Source organism: Siniperca chuatsi, linkage group LG20 (genome assembly GCF_020085105.1).
Source record: "Siniperca chuatsi isolate FFG_IHB_CAS linkage group LG20, ASM2008510v1, whole genome shotgun sequence".
Classification (NCBI taxonomy): Eukaryota; Metazoa; Chordata; class Actinopteri; order Centrarchiformes; family Sinipercidae; genus Siniperca; species Siniperca chuatsi.
Window position 1 is genome coordinate 7,486,163 of NC_058061.1, and position 23,666 is coordinate 7,509,828.

The 23,666-nt window shown below is 37.9% G+C and overlaps 2 protein-coding genes across 2 annotated transcripts; both read right to left on the reverse strand.

Annotated features, from left to right (window-relative positions):
* Positions 1-851: 851 nt before the first annotated feature.
* LOC122867261 (5-hydroxytryptamine receptor 3A-like) lies at positions 852-11,971 on the reverse strand. Its single transcript, XM_044177813.1, has 10 exons — positions 11,761-11,971; positions 10,735-10,895; positions 9,487-9,531; positions 9,194-9,303; positions 7,810-7,979; positions 5,621-5,778; positions 5,057-5,267; positions 4,758-4,934; positions 3,013-3,098; positions 852-2,928 (listed from the first exon to the last, which is right to left on the reverse strand). The coding sequence occupies exons 1-10, from the start codon at positions 11,798-11,800 to the stop codon at positions 2,698-2,700; spliced, it is 1,389 nt and encodes a 462-aa protein (XP_044033748.1). The 5' UTR covers positions 11,801-11,971; the 3' UTR covers positions 852-2,697.
* Positions 11,972-14,118: 2,147 nt separating this feature from the next.
* LOC122867262 (5-hydroxytryptamine receptor 3A-like) lies at positions 14,119-22,266 on the reverse strand. Its single transcript, XM_044177814.1, has 10 exons — positions 22,182-22,266; positions 21,219-21,379; positions 21,079-21,123; positions 20,766-20,875; positions 19,744-19,913; positions 19,494-19,654; positions 18,167-18,377; positions 17,893-18,057; positions 17,365-17,450; positions 14,119-16,103 (listed from the first exon to the last, which is right to left on the reverse strand). The coding sequence occupies exons 1-10, from the start codon at positions 22,231-22,233 to the stop codon at positions 15,885-15,887; spliced, it is 1,380 nt and encodes a 459-aa protein (XP_044033749.1). The 5' UTR covers positions 22,234-22,266; the 3' UTR covers positions 14,119-15,884.
* Positions 22,267-23,666: the final 1,400 nt, after the last annotated feature.

Below are 23,666 nucleotides of genomic sequence, written 5' to 3' on the forward strand. Positions count from 1 at the left end.
GTTATTATAATTCATCCTGAAGGGACCATGAATGCCAATTCATCCAATAGTTTTTGAGATACAGTATTTTGGTCTGGACCATCAATTAATCATCAATAGAGCCACAGGACTAAAAACACAAAATATATACAAAATTGACCCAGAAACTGACCATGTATTGGTTTATACCTCTCGATTTATTATCATTTGCCTACAAAGCCTAACAATTAGCTTTTAGTGGCCCAGGCAACATTCAATCTCTGAGTTTTACCAAAATCCTTACCTGCCTTACAATTCTTAATTCTTTTATGTACACAGGCTTTTACATTATTTTTATTTTTTTTAAAGAATCAGAGATTTTCTAATGCAGTATATGATTCAACCAGGAGAATTTCAAGCCCATTCAAGCCCTGGAAAATCTCCAAGTGCAAGGCACCTAATATTGTCTATGCAGAAAACGAAGGGGATTTGGAAGCCATAAATGACTCGTTACAATTTGCAACTATATAGAACATGAAAGTCAGTTAGCGGTGGCACTTTGCATGCTACTTTAGGTGTGTTTCTACCCTAACATCCATCCTGGTCATTGTGGTCACTCCCGCAGTAGACATGATAGCAACTTGGAATAGAAAGTGATGCCTCAAAATGAACATACAGAGGAAAGATGAAAAAGGAGATGAAAATACCACTTTATGCCACACCAGAAATTGGCACACTGAAATTCAGTTGTGCGTCCATATGAAACAGGTGGTCCTCACAAGTGACCAAAAAACCAGTGGTCCCCACACTGACAAAAAAAGAATATGTGTGCTGGTGTGTTTGTGTTTTTATAATGAGAACAAATTGATTATGTCGTTGTTTATTTTCGCAATACAAAGAGGCTGATACATGTTTTCAAAGCCAGTACTGTACATGCAACAGATCACAGAACTGTTATTACAAAGAATACATCATGACATAACGTTGGCTAAAGCAAACAGCATTAATTACATTGCATTGCCTCAGAAGAAAACACAACTTGATATAAATATTAAAATGATCTTCAAGTTCCTGCAAGAATCTAGACAACCTGTGAGAGCATGTATGATACATAAAGATTCTGCATATTACACGCTAAAGACATGTAAATATTAAATGTCATATTATTGTACTAGAATTTTACAATACAACCAGACAAGTTCATACTGTGTATATGTGTTAGATGTAGATGTAGCACTGTGGAAAACATGCAAACAACAGTAGTCGCAATATACTGAAGGACTAAATATATCTGAACAGGCAAGTACATATTTCCTTATCAGCTTTGCTAAAACCAGTGTGTGGAAAACAAGGCTTTTATGAGTGCACACATCTCCCAATAGAGTAAGATGTGAAAAATAAAACCACTATTAAGTGCTCTAACAGAGCTGAGCACCATTAGAACCAGTGGTTAGGATTGGTCCACATAAGTGTCCAGTTTGTTAAAGTTACTGACAAGGATTTGGGGCAGAGGCTCTGTAATCAGCACATTGAACTACAGCATAACTTGTTGGCAGTCATCAGGATTAATTTAGTTTTGAGTTTCCCTTGTGGGTCCAAGTAGGGCTGATGATGCAACTATCCAATGAAAGCATTACCAGTGTTGTCATGTGACTTTGTTTGCAATGCTCGGCTCATTAGCAATAAATCAATATTAACAATAAATGTAGAATAAAATGGTACCAAACTACAGGTGTACACACAGTCAACAGATAGGGTCAAGTCTATGTTAAATGAATGGAAAGGTTTCCTACGCTGAAATACCATATGCTATTCCTTGAATTGAGGAAGTTGTGCTTTGAAGTTTGAATCTTATGTTGCTTTGGTAAGTACCGATCTAGACCTAGTTTAGATGTATCATGTTTTCAAGTTTCACAGGTCTTTAAGCCTTAGGCATTTTGCACCTTTTAGGCCAAAAGAGGCCTGCTTCATTATCCTTCCACAGTATTTAGTTTAAGCTACATAAAACACTTGGGTTTGTTGTATCATGGTGGTATCAGAAATAATAAATTAATGTTTAAAGCATTTAAATCAATATACCACAGGGATAGTATCCAAAGGCTAACAGTACTAGTAAAGGAATGAATGGGGTAAGCTTGGGGCTTGCCTTCCAGAGTTATTTTCAGGTATTCTTAGGCATATGTGTAGCAGATCAGTATGTACAGAAGTGTCCAGGGTAGAAAGTATGTACAGAAGCTACAGTAGTATCACCAGCATGTGGGTAGCATGGAGCGTAACAGTTTGCAGTAGTACTGAACAACCACAGGTTGATGTGCTGCAGCTAACCAGCTAATTAGCTAATAAATTAGCCATCTAACCTTCAAACTGATGAAAGCAGTGCGCTTTTGGTGGCTCTTTCAACAAGATACAGGACAAGACGTGTGTTCATGTTTGTAAGTTAGATAAGAGGAAGACGATGTTTGTTGTTTTTCAAAGCCTGTGGCTCTTGTGTAGCAGGCTACTGTCTGGCTGATAGTCAGTGTGACTGTCTACCTATGCTGGAGCGGTGACGTTATGGTTTTGAGAGAATATGGTTTAAAATGGAGTGATTTGATTGGCTGTACGCCATTTGCGTAAATGGATCTACGCCTATGTTTCATCTACATAGGGAATTAAATGATCATTAGCTCTGGGTATAGCTGGTCATAATAAAATAAACAGTTATTCAAACATGTTTTCATTATGTAGCAATGATCATCTCTATGCACTGTTCCATTTTAAAAAGACAAAAGTTAAAAACAGACTGACCACTGTTACATAGAAAATAAAGAAAACTCTGTTGACCCTTTTAGCCACTCTGGTCCAATAGCCGGGCTTCTCTTCTTCCTTCCTGTTGCTGAGGAGCAGAGTCAGTGTTTTATTCATCTCCTTCAGCTCATCTGAGAGCTTCTCCAAGGCATGGTACTCCTCCATCAATTTGCTGCAGTTGCCCTGCAAAAGTGGTTTATTAGATTTGTTTATACAATTGTGGATTGTAACATTATCAGCTGATACATTTGATATTTGGCATTTTACCTCTTTGGCCACAGGCATCAGTTCAGATGGAGTTTCACCAGTAGAAGCATCATAGATACACGCACATTGAGTCCATTTGTGCACCTCTGAAAGAATTTTTTTTTACCACATTCAAATTTAAAATAATAGAATTACAAGTATGTATTAATTAGAAAAATAACTGAAAGACATCATAGTAACAGTAAAAGAAATAGAAGAGCGGCTTCTATGCCTCTGGATTGGGTTGCACCAGCCACCAAGTTTGTGTGTAAAGTCCTTCCAACCGACGTTGTTTGGTTATTTAGTCTAAAGTTATTAGCATGACGTTTTGTAATTCAAGATTAGGCTTGGGCGGTATTTATTTTTTCATACCTTCATACTTTCCTGATATTTCACCAGGGTATACGGTATATGACGATATTTGTGGGGGGAAAAACATAAAAGCTGAGCTGCTGGTGAAAGAAGTCATTGTAGCATGTATGACATTGTCTAGCCTACAATGCAGTGTGTCTAATATGCAATTAGCCTTCTTAGACAAGTCTTGCAGGGTTTAAATACTTATGGCCCATAGAATAATCAATAGAGAGGAAATAAGCGCCCTTCTTCCATAAATTCTTGCTGGAGGACCCGTCGACACAATCTGGGAGAAATCTTGCCTTGCAGAGCCGGAGCATTTCTATTTTAACCTGCGCAGACCGTGGGAAGAACCGCGATATGAAGCGATGAGTTAAGTGTAGCAGATTAACCAGATTATTAGACGGATCGATCCACCAGAAAGAGGAGCGTCTGTATTTTTGATGGTATTGAAAATCATACCTTCGGGATATCTAAATACCTTGGTATACTGTAATAGCTTGATACCGCCCAAGCCTATTCAATATATTAAAATTCTTCCCAGTTTACATCATTGTTTGTTGACCATGTTCCATATTAGCATATTAGCTACCTCTTATACTCTTCAAACTAACAGTAAATGAGTTATACTGTAAAAAATATTTTGTAACAACTAATCTGTACATAAGGACTAGTAATTACTAAGGACACTTAAAGCTGGAGTACGGAACTTTTGTCTCCCCCTTCTGGCAGTGAGAGTAATTACACCAACACTGTCGACACGTGCTTATGATGTATGCCTACAATGAGCTCGCCCCATGCTCCTGTTCAGAAATAATTGCAAAAATACAGAGAAATTTCCACAGTTCCAAGACAATCATCCATTATTTAGGTAAAGTAAATGTAATAGCTACATAGACTACTCCAAATATTTTACCAACCTGTCCAAGAGCAGTAACAGGACACTGTGTCTTCTCTCAGCGCTCTCCAACAAGGAAAAGCTAAAGCTACACCAATGGTTATACGTGGTTGACTGTAATCCTTCCTCTGAACGGCAAGTTTTTTTTGTATCTGGAGCATCAGACGCTTTTCTTGTATGCATCTTAGGTTTTACTCCTAGTTGTTGTAGCCTACTCCGCCGCTACAAACTAAATCAAATCAAAACCAAACCAATCATTGCTGGTTGGCATAAAACTCATCATTACCAGTGCGCCAGCGCAGGAATGTCGCCACAGACATCCAATTTAAAAACTCTGCATACTGCTAAATACAGAGAGATTTACCTGGCGGCTTAATCAGCATTGTGTGAACTCGTTTGGCAAGGGCTCGAATGTAACGGACGTTAATTTATATGTAAAAGTCCCGCACTATAGCTTTAATTTATACATAGCTAGGGTAATTTTGACCTCATGAAAACTGGCTCCTGGGCTCACCTCCATGACAGTTGTGGAAGTTGGCTTTGCCCTGTTTGTTACAGTCCTCACTCAGGCTTTGGTTTCTGTCTGCCTTGCTGTCTTGGGATGCCGAGTCTTTATTCATCAGATATATCACCAAAATCGTGTCCAGGAGGCTGAGCAGCATCAAAGAAAAAATCCCAATGCAGTACACCACTAAAGGGAGATGGCAGCGTCATTAATGTGTGGACAAATAGCTACTCATTCAGTCAGTATACTGTATGTGCTGTTTCTGCTCATATTAAGTGCAGTCCAATAAACACTCTGAGCTTCTTTACCTATAAGTGGAATCTTGTTTGATGAGGAAGGCAGAATCTCATTCAGAATAAGCTGCATCACAGTGACAGCGAGCAGCACAGTGACCTTGAAGCTGAGCTTCTCGCCCCCGTTTTCTGAGATCAGGAAGGAGGCCAAGTCCAGACACAAGAAGAACAGGATGGGCAGCAAGAAGTTGACAATGTAGAGGAGCGACCGCCTCTTCATGGTGATCTGTGAAATCATGTTAAAGGGTCAGGTGGTTGATGTTCCTACATCTGCATCTGAAAAAGGCAACTGAATATAATATGTAGTACACAGCTACAACACCAAGATAATCTGCACCAATCTTCTCATATCTGCAGTGTTAAAACAAGCAACAGTCATTGAGTAAAAGTAGCATACTACAGTGGAGAAGTAAAATGTACTCAAGGAAAAATACTCATGAGGAAGAGTTGCTGGTGGCTTTTTATATGGAAATGGAAAATTAAATACTTAAGTACAACTACCTAAATCTGTAATTAAACAAAGGGCTTGATGATACAATTACTTTCTACCTGTGTACATCTGTATCTAGTTATACATACAGTGTAAATTATGATGTCTTGGCTGACCAAATCACTGGCGTTGTTGGTGGTAACTGTCATGTTGATGAACAGCCATTCGTACTGGGTCCGCATCACCTCACGAGACCACTCTGTGGCCTCTGAAGAGTTGTCGCTTGCCTGGAGCCGAATGTCCTTGGCTGAGGTGGGAGATAAAATAACTGTATGGATGTTTTAGGTGAGATAACAAGGAAGGAATGGATAATATGTGGTGGAATCTGATGGAGACAGTGAGCCAGTGTGAGTCCCAGGAGAGACAGCATTATGTTAGAATAAGGAATATGCCATTTAACCATCTGATCTTGACATTTTCAGTTATGTTTTTAAGCAGTTCATCATACCACAGCTGACTGGCTAATTGTAACTACCTAGCCTGCAAATTGATGTTAGCGGAACCCTTTACCACTGGTGGATGTTTGTTTGGCAGCCTGTTCAACAAGCAAAGGTGCAACACAAGACATGTCTTCATACTTTTAGAGAAGAAGGACGCATTAGCTAGAAAGCTATTTTGGGTTACAGTTTGTCTGAGGCTCTGTTTGTGTTGCCTCAGATAATGTTGAGAAGTAGGGCGATATATTGAATTAATTCGATTAATTAGAATTTTTATTTTTGCACAATGTTTTCAATTTCTAAGCGGAAGTAATTCTATTCTTGGATTTGACTATCACAGGGTAAATAGTAGAATTATTCTGGACCACAGAAAATCTCTCTACTAGCTCAAAATGAAGTGAAAGAGCGAGCAACGTGTTTCACGGGTGCTTCATCAGGCTCATTTGTCTACACTTAGTTCATGTATCCACTTGCAAAAAATAATAATAATAAATATAAATTAATTGTAAGCTGGTCCAGAGCTAAGTTTATTTGATGTGAACAAGCCCTTATTTCATTCCATTTTTCATTTCCATGTTTTATTCTTCTCTATTGCCTGCGCTTGACAAGCGCCAGACTGCATTATATTGTTGTGCAGTGGATTTCATACTGGGGTACAGTTAGACCTACCCTGTTCATGTTAGAAAGTAATCTGCCATGCTTGATTAGAATGTGCACGTGCTATTATTATTAATTATTTTATATATAGAATTTTTTTAACATACACAAACAAAGATCCAACAGTAACGATGATATCTAATACAGACAACAAAAATACAAAAAACAAACATTAAAAAAGATTTAAAGAAGTCTGGAGCTCCGTGTATTTTTTCCTAGAGACCTCTGTGTCGGCACCCCCACTGAGTTACCACTGGATTCACTGAAATAAATGAGAGCGCTGCATGTTTTCACGCTTTACTTTATTCATACTTCTGTGTTAGGGGTTACACCATACCTACTACAGCTACATGCATAGGCTACGGACATACCGCGTGGGGACTGCAAGAAACATGATTGGTCAGCATTATTGATAGTGAAAACAACATGAAGCAACTTTCTTGTTTTCTACACAGTACTACACATCTAACAAAGCCATTGCCACTGGAAACTTTCTGCTCACCACGACCCCCGCTGTCTATCACAGTAAATGAAAATATGACGTAAATATGGCGACTACACAAAATAGTCCCATATTCAGACCTTCCCACTGTCGCTGGTATTATCACATACATTCTTTTATCAAGTGAATGAAAGAATTTAAACCCAGTTACTGTGGGGAATACATTTAAAGCACGATATAGCCTGATCGTGCACGAAACCTCCTTTCAGTGTTGTAGTGGTAATAAGAACGGAAAAATCCGACAGCGAACTATAAATCAAAATCTTACGTCAGGAATCCTATTAATCTGGCTTTAGTCAGTGTCACTGTCACCCAGTGATAGGACGGTGATGTTAGGAGACGCCATCGTGAAACCAAAAAGTATTCTTTTGGGTACTATTTTTTTTTCTCAAACATGGACATGTTATTCATAAAGCTTATCTGTATGCAGAGAAAAAACACGCAACTTCATTTTGACTTGTTTAAGCTAACCTATTTCCTACAATTGCATACTGCTTCTGCACTGATTCAACCAATTACAACAAACACATTTATTGAAATATATCGATATGTTTTTCGATGTTAACGCTGTCACACCTCAGTTCTTTTATGCATCAACCTCGCACACCAAATTTGCACTCATGTCACAATAAACTCTTACAAACACAAACACGCTTATAAACACAACTCATCACGCTCTCACCGGTGTGTATGACAGACTTGAAGGAGAGGTTGCAGCTCTGTATGTCGAAGGGGAATTTGTAAATGTGCATCCTGCAGGTGCTGACCAGCACCTGGTCGTTCTGGACTTCAACATCACCTTTATCATTGATGGTGAGATACGGACTCGGAGGGGCTTTGTCCTTCTCTGTCCTGTATGAGTACACATGGAGACATGTGAACACAGACACACACGATGTCAATTGTTTCAGGATGCTTTAAAAACTAGAGATGGGCATTGGGTGGACACTGATGTCCACCCAATGCCAGTGCACTATTTTTTTATTTCTTCCCAAATTTAAAATCTGTATACCTCACTGTGTGGAACTCACTAAAGTATGTGTAAGGTAACTTGAGGTCAGGGATTGATTTGGTGCTTAAAATTGAGTTGGCAGCTCAATGTGACTTAATGAATGTAACTTTAACTGTAAACACTGAATTTTGTGATAACTTTGACAAAAAAAACTGTATTTACTGTGAACACCTAATCTGCTTAATCAGGTCAGTGTATCTGCATAGATTGGTGCCTATTAAAAACTTTATGCTTTAATGCTTTCTGTACTACATAACTAAATCATCTACACTGTTAAAGTATACAATAAATTCAAATACATTCAAATGCTTGTTAGTGGTTATTTAGTTAGATAAATCAATAATGAATTTTGATATATCTAACCATGAAACATATTCTTCAAGAATTTTTTAAGTGAACAAAATAATATACCAATAACCAATAACAACAAAAGGACATAACTATGAAATTAATAATGACAGAGAAATGCATATGTAATTTTACTGTCGTGAATATAATACTGCATGTTAGAATCTACAATGTATGTTTGTAGTTTTAACTTAAAAGTTATAACTCCACACATTACAAAGTAACAACAGTAGCGCTCTATGGGTTGACCTCCATCTCTGGCGTGAATGCCATTTTGTTGTATCTACAAGGTAACGTTAAGTAAAGTAGCCTGCGACGGATGCATGAGCAAGGGGGTCAAAGTTCAAGGCGCAATGTTATGACAAAGCAGTGTGTGCCAACTGTATGCATACAACAGTACATACTGTGTACGGGCAGCTGCAGTACGTACTAAAAGTAAAAAGAAAAGGTATGTGATTTGGAACGCAGGGTAGGACTGGACGAAAAGGGGTTATTGCAGGGCCGATGAGGAAAGGAGGAAAAGTCTGAGGGCATCTGGTGGATGAGAGGAGAATGGCAAGAAAATGCATGGGAATGGGGGAAGAGAGGTGACTGAAGGTAGGGAGAGAGAGGAGGAATGAGCCAGTGTGTGTGTGTGTGTGTGTGTGTGTGTGTGTGTGTGTGTGTGTGTGTGTGTGTGTGCACATGCAAATACATTCACACTTACATTTCTTCAATAGTGAGATCTGGCTTCCACAAAATTTCAGTAGGAAGAGAAACATTATCAATCCCACAAAACTGGTTTGGATCCCAGGAAATATATTCATTGTGCCACCTCTACAGAGAAAAACAAGGGGTCAAAAACAGGAACATAAACAGTAAATAAAAGGGAAAGTGAGAGAGAAAGGGACAAAGAGGGAAATTAAATATACCATTTAAAGTACATTTGAGTTTCCCAGCAAAGGGAGACGGGTGATTTGCCAAAAAGTTCAGTGTTCATCATCTACTGACAGAACTCACCACAACAGTCCAAACATAAGGAATGAATTTCTGGTCTTTCTCAACCTATAAACAAAGAAATATGTGTGAAAATCTTCCCAGCCAGAAAACATGACAAAACAAAACAATGTATATTTTATATACTATAGGCCTTTGACACAAGTCATGCTGTACTATGAGCAACGCTTCAGACAAGATATGTCAAATCTAATCTGGAAACCTCTCAGAGAGCACCTACCTCCACACAGGCTGCACAATGCTCTGAATTAATAGATTAGAAAGTTTTAATCTGGATCTGCATTACAGTAAACACTGATAGACAGGTGCTGATTGGCTAATGGCCCTCTGTGAATTTTCAGAATACCTAAAATAAAGTCAAATATACAGTCAAGCCTGCAGCATATAGCCATGACACATAGCCAAAAAATCTACCACAGTTCTTCCAGCTCTTGGTTCCCTCAAAGGTTACTGTCATGATGGCTTGCTATTAGTCAACGGCAAAAATTCAAGTTGACAGTACAGGACAGATGGGTAAATTGCTCATCAAGAAATAGTTAAGCCACATAATGTTTTAGAGAGGCCAAAACCACAAACTGTTGATTTTATGTTACTGTTAAGTAGTGAGCTTTAGTGTTGCTGGTTGTTGGATTTTTGTTCTTTGGAGAGATAAAGGCTAGCTGTTTCCCCCTGCTGCCAGTCTTTATGCTAAGCTAAGCTAATCGCTTCTATAGCTTCGTACTTCACACACAGAGATGAGAGAGGTATTGAACTACTCTCTCAGAAAGAAAACTAAGTAGAGTATTTGCCAAAATATCAAAAACATTAAAACAAACTTTTCAGAAGGACATGAAAGCTAAAAGAAAATAAAGCATTTTTTTAGGTATTACATCTATACAAGCATTTTTTGCAGGGTAAAATATTTGGCTAAAAATAAAATGATGGCATTACAACAGATCTACATATCTTTTACACAGTTTGTCTGGCCAGCTGGAATATTTTTAACCCTTTTTTTCTAAACTTCACTGTTAGTTACTGGTATCTGCCTTTGTGGGGCATTATAAGTGAAACACCATCAACCGTTTAAAATTTTAAATTTGGTTGCAAATGCCCAATATGGTCAGGAGTTATAGCAGTTTGCTACATGAACTTGGCAACCAATTCAAGTAAAACTTGTGTCTGTTTTGACAGATAAGACCAATATAACCTCCTCGTCAGTGGACATTATAATTATCATTTGAACAAATGACGAATAAAGCTTTAACCACTTACCACATCTAGAATAGCGTAGAGCAGTACTTCCAGGGATACCTGTGTGGGGCGTTTGTAGTTTTTAACAGGTCGGGTCATGTAGTACAGCTCATTGTTTTTGGTCAGATCCAGGTGGTTTAAAACATCCTGATAACTGCAATTACGCTCAGGGAACACCCCACCTACAGCAAAAACATCAAGACACATTCTCTATGATAGAAATTACTCTCAAAAGGTAAGAAATCAGGAAATGTGCACATTTCCTTATTAAATTTACTTCTGGATTAGAACTTCATAGCTTTTATGTTTGTCTGGACATCAGATTTATTGTATGTGCTCTTAATTACATATAATTTAGAAGAAATGACAAACATTAGTCTCTGTTGGTCGATACCCACTGCTCAAACCTTGAAAAACACCAGCTCACAAATATCTGCAGTAATATCCAGTGATTGTGGTCACTGAAAAGCCATTATGAGATGGGTGTTGGCAGGACTGCAGGGTTTTATCTCATCAGTCCACTAATGATTATTAAATGTGAGTATTATTGCATTTAAGTTTAAATGAGGCTTTCTGTCTGAGATCCATTTGCTTTTTGTTGCCTAAATGCAAATCAAGGCCAGCAACGCAATTTTCAGTTCATGTTTCATGTTAACAAAAATTCTCCCAGGACACTGTTTAGTCAATCTAATGTTCCTCTTTTATTATTGTTATAATAAGCTACCTTTTTAAAAAAGTCATATAAAAAATGGAATATTTTTTACATTTTAGTATTACTCTGGAAATTCACATTTGTCAACAGGAAACATTTTACTTCAGATTGAAAGCATTGCGGTAACTACTGGCTCACACGGGTTAATTCCTTCACTATACACACCAAGCAGACAAATTGCAAATTACAAACACAGGAGAGCAACTGTGAAAGTCAGCATGGCTTTCCACTTTCCCCTTTACTTAGTTTTCCAAGTTTAAAAGACAAAGCGGTTTGATTAAATTAACAAGCCACAGGAATGTTCAGGAAATAAGCTTAGCCTTGTCTAAGCTTACCTGTGAGGAAGAGCAGAAAGAGGAAACCAATAAGCATCATGACTGCAACACCTGTGAGAATCCAAAGCAGTGAGAGGTCTGTAGAGTTAATGGTGTTGTCTAGAAATGTCACCACGTCTGCTGTAATACCACTGCCTCATACTGGAAGAGGGCAGGGCAAACTGAATGATTGACCCTTTATGTTTGTTTTGTTTTTTGTTTTGTTTTTTAAAATCTCATTAGTCTGAGAGCCATCTGGAGAGATAATAGTCACTCCCACAGTGGTCATTCCAGCATCTCTAGTGGTCTTTTTATGGGAGGAACAAAAGGCAGGAAGGCCGCTGGTGGAGACCAAAATGGGCTGTAATGACTATTTAATAGTAAAAGTAAATACAGTAAATGCAGCTAATAAACATTTTACACACAAATCCCACACTTCCAGGCGAAAAAAACAATGAGGAACAGAGTCAGACTCTCTTGTCTGAGACAGTCAGTATGCTGTTATTAAAATATTGTGTTATATGTTATTAAAAGTCTTTATTGATCCCCAGAGGGAAAATCCAGGTGTTGCAGCAGCACAAGGACAGAAATAAGTAGCATACAGATAAAGAGAGTAAAGTAATTAAAAGTAGTAATTAGAAGTATATAAAATAAAAATAAGAATAAACAAATTCAAACCAGTCCAACAGAGAGACAATGGTGAGGGAGGAAGTAGTGTGAGTGTCATTAACATTGTGTATGTATAATGTTATATTGATGTGGATTATCCTACTGTATAACTGAGTAGAACAAATGTTGTCTGCTATCTCATTCTTTATTGACACAAGCATCATATTAGGGTGCAAGGTTATGGGTAATATAGGGTAGTTAGATAAAACTTCACATTTAGGGGCAAAATTATTTTTCTTTTACATTTTGGAGCTGCCATTAAAGTGAAATCAATGCTTTATATCAGTTTTGTAATCATCAGCTTTGATCTCACTCGAGCTGGAAAAGACCTGTACTAAGACTAAAAGTAGAGCATACCACCTTGTGGCGGCACAAAGACACTGTCATAGGACAATGTTGGGATCAAATTTGAGTTTGAAGTCTAAATAACTGATGCTAAATAACTTTCTGGAACTTTTTTATTCCTTTTTATGTTAAGAAAGAAGCGTGTACAGTATGATGATGGCACATAAATGAGTTGTTTTTACAATGTCTCTAGGTAGTGATTTGTCCTCAACAATGATGGCAGGTTACATTCTCTGTCAACTCTCCTGTCTTTCGACCAACTGATCTGTGCCTGTGTTACAGATCGTGGACCTTTTCATATTTAAGTCTTCTGATAATTACGTGTCAGTATAAGAACCTATGGTCTTATTTTTTAAACAATGACACTTTTTGGTTTTGGTCAAGAGTTTACTCAGCTGGTGATTATGTAGTGATACAATAATTCTGTTTTTCTCTCATTTGACACCTGTGATAGATTTGTTGTAATGCTCAGGATTCGTCAATTTGTGCCCTTCAAGTCCAACTTTGTTTCTTCCAGTCACTGATAGTCTACAGCCTGTGTTACACCTTTAAATCAGGGCTTAAGACTTTTCTGTTTGACACTGCCTTTTATTAAATGAAATTTGGGACTATTTATTCATATCTTGCATTTCACTGTAACTGCACTGTAATTTTTATTCTCCTGTTTTATGTATTTTATTTTATTTTAGCTTATTTTATCTTCCATTTTATTTTACTCTTTCAAATTCTATTTTAATGTATCTCCTTAAATTGCCTTGTTTCTTTTCTTAGTGCATTTTATGTCTTATCTAAAGCACTTTCCATTGCCTTGTTGTTGAAAGGTGCTATACAAATAAACTTGCCTTGCCTAAGAGTCGACAGTGACAGTAGCAGTTCTGTGAGATGGTATCAACAAGACCTCAAAATTAAACGACAAAATTTGTCATTAGTCCAAGTTCTCTGGAATGACACATAAAAGCTTTTCTGATCTGATGCACCTATCAAAAGGACGCGTTTGTCTGCGCGTTTCAAAAAACACAAATCACTGTTGAAAAATAAATAAGTTATATGATGTGTTGTTAAGGTTAGGGTTAGGTTTTGGGAAAGACGATGGTTTTCATTAAGGTTAGGGGACTTTCCTTCGCATGGTTCTAATGATAAACACGTGGTTAAGGTTATGGACTGATGCTGTCGTTCTCCTTGGGAGGACAGTCTCCGCTGTATTGATTAATGCTAATGTCTGTATGCGATCATGCTCCAGCATGCTGATGTTTTGCAGTGATGTTTTACCATGTTCACCATCTCAGTTTAGCGTGTTAGCATGCTGACATTTGCTAATTAGCTAATTTAAGTACAGCTGAGGGGAATATCATTACTTTTGCAGGTACTTGGTCATAAACCAAAGTATTGAACAAATTGAAATTTTGGCCTGATGATGGTGCTAGAAGAAAGGTAAAGGGATAATAACATGAATGCCTGCACCAAATTTCAGGGCAATCCATCTAATAGTTGTTGAGACATTTCAGTCTGGACCAAATTGATGGAGCGACCAACGAACCACTGAACCGGAAACTGACAGTGAATTTATTTATACTTCTGAATAATGAGCTAATGGATGGATGTATTTTTTCTACAAAGTGTAATATTAAGCTTTCAATTGCCATAAGTGGGAAGTTTTTATAGGCCCTATAGCAGCCTGAGTGATGAGTGTGCATGTCTCCTCTTGTTACTGAGTGTATCCACTGCAATAACACCAGATCCTCTTTTTTGATGATGTGTTTATAACATCGAGGATATCAGCCTAGTGAGGACGTACGTCATGTGATTGGTTTAAAGTCTGAGTGACAGATGAGCTGTGAGGTGAAAGCAGACTGAAATAGGACAGGAGGGAAAAATCTGTTTGTCTGAGCAGAGAGATAATGTGAAATATTACAGTGTAAAAAATCAGTGAGGTCAGTGAGTCTGTGCGCTTGTTAGTGTGTTTCACACACACATTAAGACTGTTGTCAAAGTGAAGGATTTGATCTGGAAGCAGTAAAGTTTCCTCTTTAATCTTGTACAATTGTTTGTCCTGACTGGATTACATTCAGTAGGTGATATGTTCATTTTTAACAGGGGGGATGGCCCAATGGGAGCGCACAGCTTTTCTAGCCTTTACTACACTGGTTAAGCGGCCCACGAGGCGAGTCAGTGAGTGAGGTACACACACAGGGAGAGTTGAGACAAGGCGAGTTGGAATAATTATTTCACATGGCGTGCTCTAAAAAGAGAAAAGTATGTCTCATATGAGACCGTGGTGATTATTAAAAGCAGCAACGTGAGAGCGCCGCTACAAGAAAAAGCACAGAGCATTTTTTTGAGCAGGTTAACAAAGGGGGCATGGCATCCCCCCCTTGTCCACCTTCAATCACCTACTGATTACATTCGATTAGATTTGTCTGTATTCTCGTCATATTGCGCACAAAATTTTGGGAGATGGTCGTGACCATCTCAAGGTGCATCTTGGGGGTAAATATTAATCTCCTACTTCATAAACCACTAGACACAGCTGCACCTTCATTTATGCAATTATATCAATCTTTTTTTTTTACGTCATTACAACTATTAATATATCTGTGGCTTAACCTACAAGGAAGACTTTTTATATACTCTCCAGTAGATGGTAAGTGTGTTTATTCATTTAAAAACATTTTGAGGTCCTTTTATTAATTTATTTTAGTCTACAAATTCATCATGAATTGACATTTGTTGTCAAAGATTCCAGTAGGTTTAAAACAGCCAGTGTTTTTCTTTTCTCTTTTTGAAATTCAACATTTAGTTTTTACTTTATCCTGGTGTATTCATTACACATTTCTACACAATCATATTCAAACGCAATGCACTGAATTGGCCTCTGTAGTGAAGTTTTCTTCGTTGCAAAAATGAATAAAGCTTTCATCGACAGTATGATCCCAGCACCACGCGTCTACAGGATCATGTAACTTCACTTTTTAACTATGGAAGAGTTATCTCACCTAAAGCACATAAAATAGATTCACAACAAGATACTGCAAATACAGAGTGTGCTTTTATAAGCACAACCCGACACCTGTAGATTTGACATAAAGGTAGAATACAGAAACCGAGATATTACAAGGTATTATTTTACATTTCTAAGTGTTCCATTCCGTGAAGATGAGGGACAGAAACAGTGACACAGTGGTGACATAGAAAATGAAGAAAACTCTGTTGATTCTTGCGGCCCAGTGGCCAGACTGCCCTCTCTCCTCTCTGCAGCCGAGGTGCAGATTCAAAGTTTTCTGCAGCTCCTTCAGCTCCGCCAGGATCAACAGTAACACATGAGACTCTCCTGACTGAATGCTGTTGTTAACCTGCACACACCAGGAGTCATAGAGTCATGTTAGAGTGGGTTTATTCTCCCGCTGAGACTGATGTGTATTTACAAGCCAGGTGGACAAAATCATGAAGTGTCTTGTGAATGTTATCACGCAGGAAATTTACAGGCCAAGTTATCACTTCTTAACAGGTTGAATCATTAGACATTAGACATTAGATGAATATGATTGTGTAGAAATGTGTAATGAATACTCCAGGTTAATTCACAGCCTCAGATACAGTACCAGGATAAAGTAAAAACTAAATGTTGAATTTCAAAAAAGAGAAAAGAAAAACACTGGCTGGAATCTTTAAGCATGTAAATACGTTGAATTAAGTAGCGGTGAATCTACAGCCTAAACGTTGGTATATAGTGTAGCATTATGCCCTTAAGTGATGACTAATATACTGTAATTTCTTACTAAACCCTTTTATGTAATCTATGCGTTCACTAGTCAGGTTTCCATCCAAATGTAGTGCAAATTTTAACCAAATTTACAGAAATTGGCAAAAGAAAATTAGTGCACTCCCTCCACTACCATTATGCGAATATTAGATTATTCTAATGTTAAAAGATCACCAGTCAAAAGATTAAAAACGATGTGGAAAACATGATAGAAATATGGAATTTATGTTTGTTTTATGTATGTATTAATGTGAGGAAGGTTACAGTCTCCTCATTGCTCCACACAGATCTGATGTTTTCGTCTCTTCAGTGGACGTCAGATGCTTCATGTACGTCATGATTTATTCACTAAGTCTGTCCCCATTTGCATAAAAACAGGTGGATGGAAACCCACTTGTTTGCTTTCATGGTTTAATAGAATTGATATTCAATTCAATTATATTAAACGTAATAGTAGTTTAAATTGAGAAAGAAATAGTTATTATTAGTATTGAAATAATAGGTTGAATACAGAGTATTGCAGGGAGTGAAGGGCATTTTTACAGTGCTATGACACTGCATACAATTACAATAAAAGGAAAAGGAAGTGTTCTTGACACACTGGTCTCCCCCTAAATCATGGGGAAAGTGGTTGCTCCCAGTTTTGAACACATTAAGACTTTGAAAATGAATGTTTAAACACGCTTTTAATGACTCAAGACCCCAGAGTTTAACCTGTTAAGACAATTACATTTTAGTGTGTAATGACATAAAGATACTGTAGTATTAAACAAACGAGAAACTCAATTGTGGACAATTTTGTCCACCTGGCTTGTGATAATAATGCTGCATCTGAACCTATAATGCTGTACCTCTTCAGCCACAGGCAGCATTTCATGCTGTTTCTCACCGTCAGACACTTTACAGATGCATGAACAGCAGGTCTGTCTTTTCTCCTCTGAAAACACACAGCAGGTTTGTCACAAGAATGACTGCACAAGCAGTATGATTCACAATTATGCTGCACATAAAAAGCACTGGGAAACATAGTTTCAAATCTATGTATTATTCTATTTTATTACATTTTTGTGACTAAATATGACAAGGTATAGAAGTATAGAAAACATCCCTAGTTAAAAGTTAATAAGAGTTTAACAGTCGAAAACCTGGCCAATCTCCTTCATCAGGACTGTGTAGCACCTCCTTGGCAACATAAGCAAACAAACCAACAACTGTCAGATTTAGATTATTTTACTGTCCTGACTGGTGCATAGCTGATTGAGAAAATTAGGTTTTAAGGCCTTTAAGATTATAGACTTAAACTAGAATCAGTAGCCAGGAAATTCCCCAAAACATTTCCATTCATGGAGCATCAGAAGCGTCTGTGATTTGAGTCTCACCTGTGTTATAGTTGTCGATTTTGACTTTTTCCTGTCTGTCCTCCCAGTCGCCCCTTAGCCTAAGCTTCTCCAGGGATGCAGAGTCTTTCTCCATAAGATACGTAACCAAGATGGTCTCCAGCAGACTGAGCAGCATCAGAGCAAAAATCACAATGCAGTAGGTTGCTGAGAAAAGGAAACAAGCAATAAGTACTTTTTGTTTTGGTATCTGGTGCTTCTGACTCTATGAATCATAATCCAGTTAAAAACAGGCCATTTTAGCGGGAGCCTGTACCTATGAGTGGAGTCTTGTTGGACATGGAGGGCAGGATGTCATTCAGGATGAGCAGCAGTACAGAGATGGCCAGCAGAACGGTGACTTTGAAGCCCAACTTCTCTCCTCGATGGTCTGCGATGAAGAAGGAGGCCAGGTCCAGACTCAGGAAGAACAGGATGGGCAACAGGAAGTTGATGACATGGAGGAGGGGCCTCCTCCTCATGGTGAACTAGGAAAACAGGTTCAGGGGTAGATCGACCAAATGACAACAGAAATTATGACATTTCTGGAATAAGAAACTTACTCCAGGTGTCAGGAGTACATTTATTTTTTAATCCTTAATCCTCATATTACTAACATTAATATTAATACTAATATGAATTCGTGGACACAAATTAGTAATTCAACATTATGATCTGTTAATATGCATACTAATAATTAAAGAGCAAACACTAAGTAACTCAAGATTATTAAATACTAGAGCATAAATTAAGGTTTTTTTATTATTACAATATTGATTAAATTATGTTGTGTTAATTTGTGGGCTGAATTATTTATTTAATACGTCAACACAAATTTAGTAACTCGAGAGCACGAATGATGTAATGCAAGACCACAAATTAAGTAATTAATAACTGACAATATTGTTTAAATTATGTTCTGTTAACTTGAGCATCCGATTTATTAAGACAAGAGAACAAATTAAGTAACTCGAGAGCATGAATAACGTAATTCCAGATCAGAAATTCGTAAAACTGACAATGTTGTTTAAATTATATTAGTCATTTGCTCGTCAAATTTATTAACCTGAGAGCACAAATTGAGAAACTAGAGAGCAGTTTGTAATTCATAGAACTGAGAGTATTTAATATTTTGTTAATTTGTGCGCACAACTTAAGTTATGCACAATCTAAGCAATTTGAGAACACAAATTGAAAATTAGTGCCCACAAATTTGTTTTTGTTTCTCCTGAGACTTCCCAGTCTTTTTAAAACTAAAACAAGAATATATAGATGGATGATGAGTTAAAGGAAAAACAACATGAAGTGTCTTAGTAAGGTGCTGGGACACCACAAGCCTCCAGAACAGCTCTAGTGTGTCTTGGCATAGATGTTACAATTGTCTGAACTCTACTGGAGGGATGAACACCAAGATATTACTTCATTAGTGAGCGCTGTCTAAACACAACGCTCTGAAATCTCCCTTAGATCCTATAGCATATTATTCACATCATTTTCATTCACACCAAACCATCCAGTGATCCCTAGTGCTCTGCATGAAAGCATCTGCATTCATAATGTTTCTCCACTCATGCATCAGGCACATCTGTCCCTGTGTTGCGTACAGTGTATATGAGCTGTTCCCACTGTCTATTGTTGAAGGTGAAATTGTAGCTGGCGATGGATAGTTGGAGGAACTCCCACTCTCCCTGCGTCTTCATCACCTCTCGGGAAAACTGCGTGGCTCGAGATGAGTTGGAGAAAGGAAGGACCCGCATTTCATCAGCTGAGGTGAGAGGAGAGAAAAAACATGTCCGTCACAACACTGACTTCGGTACACATGCCACACAAACATACACACACTCCCTCCCTCACCATAGTGTATTGCAGATCCAATAGTGATGTTGCATCTCTGTGTGTCGAAGGGGAACTTGTGGACGTCCATCTTACAGGTGCTGACCACTTTCATGTCCTCTTCAGAAATGACCATCCCATCATGGGACACGTACATGTAGGGATTCAGAGGAGAGTCATCCTTCTGTATCCTGAGGCAACACACACACACAATCTTTTCATGTCATGTTTACAGAGCACACTATTTCACATTAATCGTAAGCTGAATCAACAGATGATGGAGCTCCACTTGTCACCACCTCAGGATAATGTGTTCGCTTATTATTATTCTTAACAAAAGTACAAAAACTGTTGTGTGTACTTTAATAAACGTGAGTACAAGTAATCTACCTTCTAAACAAACACAGTATGTGGCATCAGAAAATATCAAGCTATTAAATTCCTTAATGTTGAACAGCTACCTCCCATTCTCCCATTCTACCAAACCTTCCCTTTGATTTAATTCACTGCATCCAATTATTTTAAATGTTTTGTTTTCTCATTATCTGTTTTACATTTGCTTAGCTCTTTGATTTAGTTTCCCCATCAAATATAGTTCCCTTTAAGTTATCTTCAATTTCAGTTTTTTAGATGACCCTTGGCAGTTTCTATCTCAAATTTAAAGGAATACTACGACATTTTGGGACATATGCTAATTCGCTTTCTTGCTAAGAGTTAGATGAGAATATTGATACCAGGAAAGGTTACTGCTTCCAGCCAAGAAGTAGTCTGGCATATAACCCCCCATAAACACTACAACTTATCGTTTTTTTCCTCACAAATTAAACAAACAGGATAAAACATTAATGCGCTTTAGAGGTGCTGGTAGGTGGATTTTGTTACCTTTGGACAGAGCCAGGCTAGCTGATTCCCCCTGTTTCCAGTCCTTGTGCTAAGATAAGGTAAACGGCTGCTTCCTTATATTTTATATTTTTATTTTTGTGTTTGTTTTTGTGTATCTTTTCACAAACTACACTGTGTGTCTGTGTCTGCTGCAGACTCACATCTCATAGATGAAGAGGTCTGGTTTCCAGAGCATGTCTCTAGGAACTGAAATCTGAGTGATTCCACAAAATTGAGCGGGGTCCCATGAAATGCGTTCATTGTTCCATATCTGCAGTAAATTAAAGAAGAATTACCAGAATAATAAGAAACAGAGTTACAGACAAATTTGAAATAACATATAGAACAACAGGTGACAAAACAGAGTGTTAGCTGAGAGTCACAGATGAAAATAAGTGTATACTGATGTAAGAAGACATTTTGCATTTAAATGATCAAAATTAAAAGTTAGAAAGATTCATGCAGTCAACTCACCATTGTTGCCCAGATGAAAGGAATGAAAGTTTGTGTTTTCTCAATCTGGGAATAAACACAAACACAAACACACACGTGATCAACTGCATGTCAGCATTTAGCAGATTCGTCATACACCAACACAGTAATGCAGCACCTACCACAGCCAGGATGGCATAGAGGATGATGTCCAGCTCTACCATGGTGGGGTGTGTGTAGTCCAGAACGGGCCGGGTCAGTTTAAACACACTGTTATCTGTGGTCAGGTTCAGGTGGTCCAGAACATCCTGGTAACTGCACACTGTCTTAGAGGATGCCCCATCTACATTAAAACAGTTATCAGAGGAGCTTTCTCTTAAAACTTAATAATAAAAATATATGTTAATGTCCCTTGAATGTGAAGCTTCAGCCTTAATTTATATTCTTTGACTTTTATCATTTGTTGCATGTCTGGATGCTAAGGTTTCTGATATACAACACAATGCTACATAATTAACTGATGTTAAACAGCCTTTTGTGTAACCTAATGTAGGTATATATGTGTATTTTCTTTTCTAGTTTATTGTTGAATGATTTATCTTATACTCTTAGGTTGAGCCTGTACAAAAACCCCAATAGATTCTAAAGTCCTGATTTTTTTATGCTTAAATTTGTTTCATGTTTTCTTAAAATAAAAAGACAGAAAGCAATTACACCAATATTCTGTTACACCAAAATTGTTTAGATGTGGATGCTATAAGAGGAGGGTTTCTGGTCCATTTAAAGTCATTCATTTTACTTTTCAACTCCTTTCAATAAAGTACTGTTTTATCTTCTATCATATCAAGAACAGTAAAAGAAAAAACAGCAGCGTGAAGCAAAAAAGTCATGGTTTGAGTTTAACAAAATCTGGCCATTTTTGGTCAGTGATGTGAAATAGCTTACAGGCTCCACCTCAGACAGTTCATACATCAGATATAAACAGTGCTAAGTATGATGGAAAATACTTTTGCAACTAAAGTTATCATTGAAATTTTGCTGTCTCTGACTCTGAAAGTCAATTGAGGAAACAAAAAAGACACTTTTCTGAGGTTCAAAAACATATAAACATGCCTCAAAGATGCTCATACAGCACAAAGTCTTACCTGTGAAGACGATCAGGAGGAGAAAAGCAACATGCATCATATCTACACCCATGAGTGTGTCCCTACAGTAAGACCAGACCCACTCTGTGATGCTGTCCCTTGCGTTGAGCTGAGGAAGGCTGCGCAGAATGACTGAAATAAGAAACCCCTCCCACAGTGCACAGCATGGACTGATGTAATTGGTTAACAGAAGAGGGGGACATAGAGTCAGGACATTAGGCCTTTGACTCTAGGCAGGTGAGATTGAAGATGATTGCTTTAAAGGTTGAGTAACAAATAACAAAACTAAGGGAAAGGCAGGTGGGGAGAATTTATCCACCTGAAAGGAGAGATAATGTGAATTTACAGCTTGCACACAAGTCTGTACATGTGAGTGCACAGAGCACACGACAAATGAGAATGTAAAATTCAATTAGGTGGTAATGTAACATATAATAACATTATGAACACTGTCCCCATTAAAACCCACTCATTGTCCTCCCCTGCCAGACTCACAGCGGGCAGTCGAGCATTAAAGCTGATTTATTATTAATGTAAAAAAAATAAATAAATTGAAGTCTCTTTTTGAACAATGAGTTACTTCCCTGATGCAGTTTTAATTCATAAAATGGTTTTGTATTTTAATGGACTTCTGTGTGTACACTGGAGTTTATGAACAGTTATGGGTTGGGTGTGGCTACAGCTAATGCTTATTTTCATCATTGATTATTCTTTTGATACATAGTGTGTCTGATTGAGCAATTAATCATTAGTCGTACATAGTGATAAATGTCCAAGGTGACATCTTCAAATTCAATTTCAGTTCAATTCAATTTTATTTATATAGCGCCAATTCATAACAGAAGTCTAGACCGTGCAGAGACCCAACAAATACCACCATGAGCAAGCACTTGGCGACAGTAGCAAGCAAAAACTTCCTTTAAGGGGCAGAAACCTTGGGGAGAACTAGACTCAGGGTGTGCAGCCATCCGGTTTGGGGGGGGGGGCACAATGCAAATTCCACCTACAATTTTAAAATAATAATAATGTAATGGTAGTGATAGGAATAATAATAATAGTAATAAGACTAATTAGAACAATTGTAGTAGCACTTGTCGAACAGGAACACGGGGGCAGCAGGTGGCACACAACCACAGATCCAGACTCTGCAGCTCCGAAGGCAGAAATACCTGCTGAAAGCGACAGAAGGAGAAATGAGAGAGACGAGAAAACACAAAACTATGAGAGAGAGAAGATCTTGAGTTAGTAACATGCAGTAATGGGCTGCATACAGATGGAGAGGGATAGGAGGAGAGAGGAAAGAGGTGCATCATGGGAAGTCTCCCGGCAGTCTAAGCCTATAGCAGCATAAGGGATGGTTCAGGACTGACCCAAACTATAAGCTTTATCAAAGAGGAAAGTCTTAAGCCTACTCTTAAATGTGGAGATGGTGTTTGCCTCTTGCTTGTTTTGTCTTATCTACAGTCCAAAAGATATTTAAATCCC

Bases quoted from the DNA above. Each gene is read 5' to 3' on its own strand.
- LOC122867261 (XM_044177813.1), bottom strand. From the start codon at position 11,800: ATGATGCTTATTGGTTTCCTCTTTCTGCTCTTCCTCACAG. The intron at 10,896-11,760 runs GTAAGCTTAGAC...TTTTTGCTGTAG, and splicing joins CTTTCTGCTCTTCCTCACAG to GTGGGGTGTTCCCTGAGCGT. The intron at 9,532-10,734 runs GTAAGTGGTTAA...CTTTGTTTATAG, and splicing joins TCTACGCTATTCTAGATGTG to GTTGAGAAAGACCAGAAATT.
- LOC122867262 (XM_044177814.1), bottom strand. From the start codon at position 22,233: ATGGGTGTAGATATGATGCATGTTGCTTTTCTCCTCCTGATCGTCTTC. The intron at 18,058-18,166 runs GTACAGGCTCCC...TCCTTTTCTCAG, and splicing joins CAACAAGACTCCACTCATAG to CAACCTACTGCATTGTGATT. The intron at 17,451-17,892 runs GTGAGACTCAAA...GTGTGTTTTCAG, and splicing joins AATCGACAACTATAACACAG to AGGAGAAAAGACAGACCTGC.